General features: G+C 40.0%; 1 protein-coding gene across 1 annotated transcript; it reads right to left on the bottom strand.

The window, feature by feature from the left end:
- Positions 1-1,213: 1,213 nt before the first annotated feature.
- Positions 1,214-12,072, bottom strand: pik3ip1 (phosphoinositide-3-kinase interacting protein 1). Its single transcript, XM_079515425.1, has 6 exons — positions 11,833-12,072; positions 11,440-11,568; positions 10,680-10,796; positions 8,510-8,680; positions 7,630-7,708; positions 1,214-3,692 (listed from the first exon to the last, which is right to left on the bottom strand). The coding sequence occupies exons 1-6, from the start codon at positions 11,942-11,944 to the stop codon at positions 3,488-3,490; spliced, it is 813 nt and encodes a 270-aa protein (XP_079371551.1). The 5' UTR covers positions 11,945-12,072; the 3' UTR covers positions 1,214-3,487.
- Between the last annotated feature and the right edge of the window lie 369 nt (positions 12,073-12,441).

Genomic DNA, 12,441 nt, shown 5'->3' with positions numbered 1-12,441 from the left:
ATGTACAACCCAGATTCACAACAAACATTATTTTCGCTCCTATACCACCAAAATGTGGAACGCCCTACCAACAGTCATTAAGACATGCGAATCCCTTGACTCCTTCAAAACCGCTCTCAAAGGGCACCTACGGACGGCTGCAATTCGAAACTGGCCCCCGTAAAATCTGAATCCCCCCCACCGCCCCCCGCACCCTTTTCCCCTCACTATGTTTCTTTTCCCTTTTTACCTCCTTTATGATGAATTCCTGTTCTGTTCTTTGACTATATAGAATTGTCTATTTGTACGTCCCTAAATGTTTTGATGAATTAAACATGGTGGACCCTCTTGTAAACAAGTGTAATGCTTAATTTGGTCGTCCACTCACAGTTAACAGTCTTTGTATTGAGTTTGTGCTTGAAATGTACTGTAATTCTACAAACTGTTAATAAATCAATCAATCAATCAATATTCTCATATCTCTCGGTCCTCAGTTTTCTCTCTCTCGCTCTCTCTCTCTCTCATATATATATAAATCACACCTGTGTGAAGTGAGGGGCGCCCACTGTATTTATATCGGCCACATGGCGGCTTACATCGTCATTTAGTGCCCTGGCCTAAACAAATATTAAAGTCCATAGACTTGGCTGGCAAACGATCTATCTCAAGTGCTCTAAACAAAAAAAATCACACCCGTGTGAAGTGAGGGGTGCTAATATATTAAAGTCTAACTCATGTTGATTAGGTGATGTAAAACAAACATTAATGTTTGTGTTAGGGACAAGATGACGTACATTTTACCTTCATTGTCAATGGCGTTTTTAAAACATGAACTAAAACAAACATTAAACCTGTATATAGAAGGGGCTAGCTCCCCTCAAAAAGTAAAGTCCATAGACTTGGCCGCCACATGACGTAATCTTCAAAAGCCATGCATTGGAAGGGCTAGCGCCCTCAAAAAAGTACAGTTGGACCCTAGAATCAAGGGGCCATTATCTGGGATTCATGAAGGTACACAAAGAATCCATGGCAATCCAGACAGTATATTTTTGGAGATGTCAAATTAAGTATTACTGTGGGAAATACTAAGGAGTGGACTTGACACAGATATATGCAGTATGCAGCATCAAATATAGAAGCACATATGGCCACAAAAAAGTATCATTCAAAATGTATTTTGTATGATCTAAACTCTAAAGGCACTCACTTGAAATTAGAGAACATTTAAAATGGCAAAAGTTGTTTATTTTGTTTTATTTATTTTTTTGTTTTGTTTTTTGATAGCATTATGCCAGTTTGTCATGTTTTTTCTGCTTTGAAAAATAAAAAACAGTGCTGTAGTAACCACCAGAGGGAGACCATGTGTGCACTGACTGTAGCCTGATAAAACCCTGCAGACAGTCTGGATAGAGAGACCTTTAAGTTGCTTACTGGGATGTTAAACATGGTTTCTTTGTTTTAGAAAGGCATTGCAGAACCAATCTGTGTTTTAGATTAATAGTATTATGTATGATTCGTTTTTTCTCCAAATTATTTTATTTCAGTCACTGAAATGCAGGGCTGAGATTGTATCTGCCCATCATACAAATTAGATTACTAATTTCAAATGATGATCACAGTACTGTGACATGTTGCATATATGAAAAAGATAACAATCATTATAGCCATCAGTTACATGGAAATAATGAAGCAGCAGCTTCAAAGCTAACCATAGCTTAAGTGATACATACCCCAAAACTATATACTTACGCACAAATGAGACTCACTGTAGTGATGCAATATTTATCATCAGAGAATCACTATTCACTGAACAAAATAGACATGATCTATGTACGATGATAAGAGTGCCCCTCACTTAACATGGGTGTGGTTTTTAATCAGGCATTTTGTTTCCAACTACAATTGTCATTTAATAGTTGTAATGTAAAATGGCTCCAAAAGATTAAAGCCATAGGCAACCATATTCGTGCATTCATTGTTTATTTATCGTTCATTTCATTGATCATTATTTTGTTGATTTCTTTTCAACACAAAGCTTTGGACTGGCTTCTACTGCTCTGTTCCTTTCCTTACCCTGAAGCATGGAGTGCATAACTCAATGGTCCGAATCTAATCTAAGCACCAGGTGCCAACAACACTTCACAGAGTACACTGTTCTTTTCTTTCCTTGCTCACTGAAAATAACTAATTTGCTGTGCGAGCAGACAGCTACGTTGACAAAGTCCAGTGTCGCCGCCCTAGATCACAGACCCAGTCTGATCTGTTTCGATGTCGTGGCAGTGTTGTTTTGTCCTGAGGACTAACTACTATCATTGGTTATTTAAAAAGAGCAGCCTGTATTCCTGTCACTTCTTAACCTGTGTAAATAAAACATGTCAAGATAGACATCTGTCAATGACTACCTTCATATTCTCAACTTCAATGCAAAATTGCAAATATATATATTTTGGCAAATATATATTCTCGCTTCCATTTCAACACTATCTCTCAAGACAAAGTAGACTCTGTATTTATGTATACACCTTGTCATGACTTTCCTTCATCACATCGGGTCAGCCAGTGAGTCAGTATAACTTGCAAGCATGCTTGTAATGGAACACAGCCTGCATCTCTGAAAACATTGTAATTTAAACAAAATTAAGTAGAAAACAAGAGAAAGGCTGTAAAGGACCAACATTCCAAACACTGTGTTTTTAACAAGAACATTAAATCACACACTATCATAAACATTGATTGGTCAACATCCCATTCAATAGATCTATACTGCAGTTACCGGGTGGAGCCCATGACCATATTATCTTGGAATATCATGTGTTGGTCAGCGAGCATGGCCCTGACATGCACACTTTTACTGTACAGTACCATCCAAGATTTGCCTTTTCTGTTTCCATCAATATCGCCTCAGTTGTATCCATTGTGTGTCAATTTATCGTCCTGCTTGTAACACAGGTGTGTTACACCCATGTGAAGTAAGTGGTGCAACTCCTTGTGGGGGTCCCTGGGGGGGAGGTCCATACCCACAGGAACGCACCCAGGGTGCCGGCCCGATTCCGGCGAGCCGCCCCGCGTCCGAAATGGTTGAGAAATGACAGAGTTACTGTGTGGGGGTCCCTCTACTGTACCCTCTACTGTACTGTACTGTCACTGTACTCTACTGGCACACCTGAAATCACCATATATACAGTTAATATGTGTGTGTGTGTTTGTGTGTGTGTTAGGTTGCGCACAGGTGGTGAAAAACAACCATGCTGTTTTCGTGCTCATACCCAGGCAGCCAGCCAGCCAGCTACCCACACACATAGTCACTTAAGGAAGTGGTTTGCACCACTTAAAAACAGGAGAGAAAAAACTGACACAAAGTCAAGTCTCTGGAGCTCAACACTGCTTTCCTTCTCCATTAAAGGCTTCAAAACAGTGGTTACTTGGGGGCTGGAGAGGGTGGTGTGAGCATTTCGGTCCAACGAAATTCAGAATTTGCCATGATTTCCCGTGAAGACAATACTCAATCTCAGGCTCCAGGGGTACCGGCCTGCTGGCCCATGAGAGGGTCACCACCCTCCATTGTGTCCTGCTCATTCTCCGCTGTGATGACTATGGTGTTCTCGTCTACGAGCTCACAGGTGGGGTTGGAGAAGGCAGACAGGGGCAGGGTGATCCTCTGCATCTCCCGCTCATACACATGCTGATCATGATGTTTCTTTAAGTCCCGAGCCCTACAGCAAAAACATAAAACAAACGGTACACTATTCATTATTGTAAAACTGGAGGCAGCCCTCGTTCAGCAATACATTTTTTGTCAGCCCTCATGTATAAGAGCATTTCAAAAGTTTCCATTACCATTACCCTCAGGGCTATAAGTAGGGAAATTGTAGACTTACGCCATCTGCTGGTTGCGTTAAAAGATTATTGAATCATCATTGTTTAAATAAAATAATCTGTTAAAGCATGCACAGCAAGCACACCCTAACCCTGATATTTTAATAAACTAAGCTACAAATAAGATGCTCTGCACAAATTAACTATTCTATTTAATCAAAACACAGTAGATATTCAGCCATTGGATAGCAATCCAATCCAATCCACTTCATTTATAAAGCACATTTTACAACTCAAGGTTTACAAAGTGCTGCGAATCTATCATGGTTAAAATGGAGTTTGAAGTTGCAATGGGTTTGCTATTTTCATAGCATTGCTAAATAATTGCTATTAAGCCATCAGTAGTCCCGTGAGCCAGACTGTTGATGATCAATGATCCATTAATAATAATATTTAAAAAATAAAAGCACCGCTTTGCAAGCTTGTAGATATTTTCACTAGTTTGGGTCCTGGGCAAACGTCTATAATCTCTCTATTGTGTCTTGACCTGAAAAGTTTGGGAACCGCTGCTAGTATAGCATTCGGAGATTGTGGAATAGTTGTCTGGCTACGCGAGACTAGTATAAGCCGTCAGCCACTGTGAACACCAACCTAAATTTAAAGGAGCTACACCCATTTTCAACCTTATCTTTATATCATTGGTCCTGACTAATGATCATTAGAAAATAGCACAATTTGTATACTCACTCTGCGTCTCAATGGTGGGCTATGGACAGTTCAGAAACCTGCCTACTTTATCGATTGGGACTCCAACTTCCAAGCTAATAGAAACTACATATTTTCTCTTGTTGGAAACTCCCCTGAGACACAGACTATAGACAGAAATGGTACAATCTTATAATAAGCCTTAGTGAGGACCAATTATATGAAGATAGGTTGAAAATGTGTGAAGTGGTCCTTTAACCTCACCAAACCCATGCCTAAACATACAGTAACAATACTGTCACTAAGTAGTATGTAGGTTTTTAAGTAAGCAAGTATATTATTGTCAGTAAGCACTAGGCAGTATGAGGCCTGTTCTCTGCTGATATACAGGGAACATACAAACTGCTTTCTGCCAGCCTACATTGTCATTTTAGAACTAATTTCCCTCATTCCCTCTAGCATTACTGCAGGTTGTAGCTTTTGCTTATCTCCTTCTCAAAATAGATAACAAGGGCCCAGCTAATCAGATTGAACAGCCAACCACAGATCTACATGGGTATCTGGTGCTGCAGTGGATTTACGATACCGTCCACAATTGCTTTTCTCTCTGGAATATTACACAAGGATGCTTAAAATAGGCACATGCTGTATGCTTTTCTGAAGCATACCCCCACCCATGTTCTGTTGTGGTTGCTGTGACACGGGCATCATCACATTAGTGTGCCACAAAAGAAAGCTGACTGGAGAACCGAAATAATAGCAGCTGATGCTCTCCGCTCGACAGATCCGTAACAGTATTTCTCTTGAGAAATGTAATTGTGTGTCACTGGACATGACAGTTGCCATTATTGTAATATTATTATCACATATGTAGCACTTCCCATTTAATGGGTAGTGCATAAAAAGAGTGGCCAGGTTTAAGGCCTCATGTTTGCCAGAAGCCTGATTTGAGTGTTTGTTGGGGACCTGTAGGCATGAGGTGTACATCGGTACAGCCTAGTACTTGGTAAAATAGGAGTATGAATCGGCCCTAACAGAGAAGACTGTTTTACCAAACACACTACGTCTGGTTGGTACTTCGCAGTCCCCTCTGGTAGTTGCCCTGGTTGTTCTGGCACCACTGTCCCTTCGATCTATACATTGTTTCAGTGGTGCAAGTCTTAAACGTGAGACAAGCATCTGCAAAATGTTTAAACTTTAAAGCTATCAAAATTAAATAAGTTGTACTTTTCGACTATATGGCAATGGTTGTAACGGTTGGGCTTTTGGTCCAGTGTTTTTAGTGTCTGTTTGTACAGTGACTCTATGGGTTTTAAAGTTGTCAGATTTGTCTGTGACCAGGTTGTGAAACAGTATGTTATGTGTGAGAAGATCATAGCATGCATGAAGAGTTTAGCTGCGTCTGTTGTTAAATATTGTCTTATGTGTCTGAAGTTAGATCAATTGAATTTGATTTAGTTGGCTACATTTTTATCGTGTTTTTTAAATTCAAATTTGAGTCTTCAAATTCTTATTAAAAAAATCACACCCGTGTGAACTGAGTGGTGTAAGGTTTTATATAGCCTGATCAGCTCTGATCTGACGTAATGAAATCACACCCGGATGTGATTTCACAACTGGCTTTTTTTGTGCAGAAAAAATGAGCATGGTTGCTACGGTCATCCAGTTCACCCGGGTGTGATTTAATTACGTCAGAAATTATTTTGAACATAGCAACCATGCTAATTTTTTCTGCACAAAAAAGCCAGTTGTAGGAGTGGTTTACACCACTCAAAAAATAGAAACACAGAGGGCGCAGCCAGCATTTAAGGTAAAACAATGTATAGGTTACACCAGGTCTAAATGGGTTAAGAGGGTTTTTGACATGGGGACAATGTTAGTCAACTGGTGAAGCATTCACCATACAGTATATCACCTACCCTGAGGCTCAGTCCCACTTTTAGGAGCATGATTTCCCAGCTATAATAACCCATACCAAATTGTGGAACCTTACCATCATAGTATATGGTTAATGTTATGGTTAATGTGTTTGTAGGATCCATCTCTCCTATTTGTAAGGGTGGTGTAGTCATATCATAATATAGCCCTGCTACACATAGATACTATTAGATAATATACTATCACACTACTAGACCATTACATTTAGTTGAGGAGCCGTGCATTTGGATGCTCTAATTTACTATATTCACACAGCAGCTTATGTCATACTTGGCAGGGTTTCCCCAAAATGAGACAAAAGTAAATTGGCTGCCATGTGAATGTGGTCAATTACTGACTAATATGTGCACAGAAGGAATTTACTGTGAAACCAAAACATGATTAGAGCCCCAATTCTCAAGATCCACAGCATACTGGTCTATCAATAAAACACAACATTTTGTTGGTGACTGATGCTGGCAGTTTTTGGCATAGACATATAAAGGTAGACGCCCCTTTTGGCTCTGGAGCGTATGTGCTCAAGGGAGGGCAAAACATTTCCCCGAAGTCTGATAAGTCCCGGAAAAGATGCACTGTGATTGGCCAGTCCACTCTTTCCGTCCACTCTTTCGGCGTACCAGTGTAAATTCTTCCACCCTCCCGTCAACACACATCGCTCTAACGAACTGCAGCAGCCAATGAGGCATCTATTTTTTTAATATCTATGGTTTTTGGTGCACTCATTAATTTCTGCCTATCACTGTTGGTCAGCTACTCGTGCATTGCATATTCTCTCACGCAGCCAGACGATCAGAGATCTCTGCCTACTGATGTCGGGTGACACATAAATTCAGTGAATGTGCTAAAACTGGTAACATTACAAAAATGAACAGCTTCAAAGAACAAATGCTTGACTTTAGGGTGGTCCTTCATATTGGGATGGTATCAAGATTGGTTTTCAAAGCAGTGAGTGTGCATAGCTCTCTTATGGCTGGTTTTCTCCGGCGTTCAAGCCCTTTCTTTGAATTTAGATTGCCAAAGATGAGTGCGAATGCATTGTTTTCATATTTGTCATGTTTTTGCACTTTGGGCAAAACCAATTCCTGTATGTCCTACCTACAAACTGCTCACACCTTGTCTGACTCTTCACATATTTCTATTTTCTAAATGTTGTCACTGTCTGCATGAATTTTGAATGATTCAGACACTGACCTCTTGTAGAAGTAGCCCATAGTGATGCCGACACCAAGAAGGATTATAACGGTCATCATGAAGATGCCAAGGACATAGCCTGAGATGCAAAGGCAGAATACACATAAACAGAGCACATTAATACATCACAAGCAAATCAACTTCACTTTACAATCTACAATATCAACAAAATGCCTTTATTGATAGTATCAAGTGAAGATAGACAGGAAGAGGGACGAGAGAGAGAAGGGGAGAGACATGCAAGGTCGTCATGAATGGGACTCGAACACACAGCGCGCTGTCAGGCCAAAGCCTATGGCCCTCATTTATCAATTGAGTGTAAAATCTGCCTCAAATTCGAGTGTAGATTTTGGAGTACACTCACGTCGGCATGACATTTATGAAGTGATCGCAAACAGCTGATCCTTCCTTAACTTCATTCCTAGCAGTGATAAATGTGACGGCTGAAATCAATCTGGCACGCCCTATAAAATCAAGCCTCGCCCTCGTTTTTGCAACATTAACAACTGCAATACGACCAAACAACGTATGGAAACCATAGTTACATGATGGCAAAAGCCAATCAAAACGTTTCGGCAGCCTTGCTGCCTGCTGATTTTAGGAGTGAATACATATGTTTAGATGCCTGTGACAGAAAAACAGTTGAGGACAAAGCCTACGACAGCTCCCGACCTGACGTGATTTTTGTCCTGGCGCACGTTCAAGTTCAAGGTTTTGCGGAAATGATAAATGCCCAAAATTGGTAATTCCGGCGTGCACCCATATTTTGGCGTACGCCGCGTTGATAAATGAGGGCCTATGTGGCATGCGCCTGGACCACTTGGTCAGCGGGCGCCCGTGCTATATATTGTTTTAGAAAGCTACTTCATCTGGAACATACCAATAGTGCCCAGGTCTTTTTTCTTCTTTGGTCCTGTGTGTACTCTCTGACTGATGCCCATCACATCTCCTGGAGCACGACCTGATTTAGCTGGTTGGAAGATCCGCATCTCAGGTGCAGTGGATGTTGGTTTGAGGGTGCCGGCTGTGGCTGCCACCGTGGTATCTTGTTCTGAAGACGGAATCAATCCTAAGTTTTACTTATGAACATGCTGTGTGTAGTGCTATAATTGAGATAATAATGGAAACCCTCCAATTTCATTTACACATGAGGCAAAGGTGTGTTTTGCATCATGTGTAATTGTAATTATAGTGTTTTTGCACCAACAGTGTTTACTCTGTTGACTATTTGATAATATATTATCATGTTTGGTTGATTGATTCTATTCTATTGCTTTATGGATACTTCTGAGACGTACTGTATAATAGACTGACCAGGTGTCTACCCAATTCTTGTTTGTTATAGCAAAGCTTTTTCCCCCACTGACACTGTTAATGGGATTACCATTGCTATTACATGACACAAATCTATATGACAAGAGCATGAGAAATTCCTTGAGACTGCTCTTCTTTGGTTGTGGGACCATAAATCAAAGTATTACTTAAGCCTCAAGGTAAAAGTGTAAAATGGTGGATCTCACGTGGCTCAAGAGACATGATGGTGCAGCTGCACACATCAACATGTGTTTCTGTGAGGAGAGTTGGTTCAACCTGGGACTACCTCTTTCCCAGAGCTTTCTACCTGATGGCTGTGGTTATATGCCTAACCTTAATCTCACAAAAACTAAGCCTACACCTAACCCTAACCTCACAAACACTGTGCCTAACTTTAACGTTAACCTCACAGAATAATAACCTCAAAGCTCCAGGAAAGAGTGAGTCTCGATTCAACCCTCTCCAAAGAAAAGTTGTTTACCAACTCTGCTGGAGTTAGAGGGCATGAGGTCATAGAGGGTAGCAGCCAATTGCGGGCCGTCTCTAAGGGAAGAGTGTTCCTTTCGTCCAATGACTTGAGTTGTTGGGTGTGGCCTATGCCTTTCCTGAGGCAACTGAGGCAAGATTTAGGGCTGTTTAAAACTTCAGTTTGCAGACAAAGCTTTATTGTTTGACTTGGCTTTACTCTGAGATGGAGGAACAAAGGGCAAGGTGGATGAATCCTCCTAGTGGCTCAACTCTGTCCAACTGAGCTACTCTACTATTAGGTTCTTGACTGGAATAAATACATCTGAAGACAAAATAATTACCATCCATTAGTCTATAATAATCACCTGCATATAAGGTGTACAGTACATGCTTGTAAACTCTGAAGAGAGTTTGATAGGAACTTCTGACTGTGATTATTTTGGTTGTCTAACAGTGCCTCTGAGACCCCTTTCCACCAGTTGGAACCGGTTCAGTTCAGAACCAGTTTTTTGTTCATGAGCCAGACCTCCAAAATTGGAACGTTAATTATGAATTAAGTGTGCAAAACCATACTTATATTACATTGTTTATAGGATTAATATAAGTAAATGAGTACATGATAACCCTTCCACAGTAGTAGCCTTTGCATATTTTAATTGTTTTGCATATTTTCCTATATAATGCCTAATTTACATATTTAATTCTTTTAAGATTTGGAAAACAATAAATCATTGTCTTTGTGTAAGTAATCAACTGGGGAAGTTTCATGGTGATAACAATTTAATATAGGTATGGTTTTGCACAGAGCTCTTGGTCATGGACTAAGAACCAAAAAGAACTGAAGCGGTTCCTAACCGGTGGAAAAGGGGCTTATAGTGAATTCTGATTTGAGAGGTTGCTGCTACTGCTCTGTGGACTAATTAGACCATTACATAACTGCAACATTGTCCTCCTTATAGTTTGCTGAAAATACCCCAACTGCATTAATGAGATCTCCTCTGTGGGAGCAAACCTACAGTAGCCAGCCAAGGGCCAATCATTATTTAGAAAAATACAGGACATAAATAACAATAACAAGAGGCTGCAATCCCACTGCATTTTACTGGCTATATTCTGGATGTTTGGATATTTATTTGAGGCACTAATTTTTGTCTGCTATGCATTGCATGCATGCATATATGCATTTATAATTTGAATGATGGACTGGTTGTGTGCATATCCCTAGTTCACTGCAGCCATGAACACAACCTTCATCATTTTTATGCTACCTTTGCATGTGTCGATGGAACAGGATTGTCTTTGGACCTCTCCATCTGGGCCAACAATATAGCACCAAGTCCTGTCGGAAGAGTCTGGGTTACGGCAGTAATTGTGGTCCCCGACACCTAGGAAATAAACGCAGAAATATGACATGTGAGAACCATACTATGAGACTACAAAATACTATCTGTGTCTTAGCAAGTCCCTTGATTCAATAAACATTAACACATCTTCATCACACTACGATGAACAAATCAGCATTATCACAAAGAATAGAATCAGCAACCATTTTTTATACATCCATATTGTATCAAAATAAAATATTTAAAATATGTTGAAAACAATTTATGTATTTAATATCACTCAAGCACTTAGGGTCCAGCCTACTGTGCACAACACATTATATAACTATCACTGTATCATGAAACATTAAAACAAAAATGAAAGAGCCATATATGGCAGCTATCAATCATGCCTCACTCAACAAAGTTGTTGCACATAATAACACCAGTGACATTTCAAACCAACCCTCTTCTGTAAACATGTCTCAGAGACAACTTAGACAAGTAACATAACCCTTGGCAATATGTACAGTGTTTCGTCATGCCATTTGAACGGAATGACAAATAGCAGGGAATCACTGTCTCATATTGATTTGGTGGGATGCTAAACTGAGCTCTGATTTGTTGCAGGTGGGATGCTAAACTGAGCTCTGATTTGTTGCAGGCTCCAGTTTGCTCAGTTTCCACAGAGCAGAAATCTCCTTACCTGTCTTAGAATCAGTATGGCTTCTGACATCATAGTCTCTGGTGATATTGGTCCATATCAGACAGATTAGTCCTGAAGAGGAGCTGTGTTGCTCTCCTCTGTAGTCCAATCCATTTGATCTCATACAGTCTAAACAAAATAATTAATCAAAGCAAGCACGATAAATACATGCTTGTTCCACACATGTTTGTGTTTAGCAAAGAAAAGTAGGCCTAGTTAAATGAGCAATCAATCATGTTATATTGTTATTAATTGTTATAACAAAACATGTTGAAATTGATGAAATACTTAAAATTATAGCATACAATGGAATATATTTTACAACAATAGAAACAATTAAACTCTTAGTCTGAACAATAGTCTGACAAACAAAATCAATTTCTATCAAATTACCTTCAGCCTTTGATGCACTGCTTTCCACAAAAGCCACACTCAGCAAAACAAAGTGCAAAGAAAAAAACATTTTGCATAAGTGATGTGATGAATAAAAATAGATTCTAAACATAATGCAATGTGGTGCTATTTTCGAAAAAAATAAGAAGAGCCTATGCTGAATGGATCAGTCAAACTGCTCCCTTCGCTCGAGTCACAGCCCTTGTTTTTGTCGAAGCGACAGATCTCAGCTTTCTTGTAAACAGCCGAGCCTCTCCTCTCTGGGAGAAGGAACTCCCCGTTGCAGTAGAAAACGTCAAGGTCCTAAAGCCTCACTTGTTCCTACGAATCATCGAAGGGAGCTAAAGCTGAGCCAACAACGCAACGCGGGTGGCACGTGGCAGGCAGTTGGAGCCCCATAGAAATGTATGAAGTATGAAGGTGAACGCCTGCAGTTTACCAGAACGTGTATTATTATTATTATTAATATATAATAATCAGCTGTGTAACTGATTCGTTCTAGTTCTTTACAGCACATACACTGGGGAATGGGGAGTAATTGAAAACAGTTAAAATTCCTTAATATGCCTGAATATATTTGTACCTACTGTATCTGTAGACCGATCTGCA

Source organism: Electrona antarctica (assembly GCF_951216825.1).
Source record: "Electrona antarctica genome assembly, chromosome: 12".
NCBI lineage: Eukaryota > Metazoa > Chordata > Actinopteri > Myctophiformes > Myctophidae > Electrona > Electrona antarctica.
This window is presented reverse-complemented; position numbering and strand designations above follow the sequence as displayed.

Coding starts and splice junctions, on each gene's coding strand:
- pik3ip1 (XM_079515425.1), bottom strand. CDS start 11,944: ATGTTTAGAATCTATTTTTATTCATCACATCACTTATGCAAAATGTTT. Junction 11,569..11,832: donor CAGTGCATCAAAGGCTGAAG/GTAATTTGATAG, acceptor TATTTTGTTTAG/ACTGTATGAGATCAAATGGA. Junction 8,681..10,679: donor TTCCATCGACACATGCAAAG/GTAGCATAAAAA, acceptor TTCCGTCTTCAG/AACAAGATACCACGGTGGCA.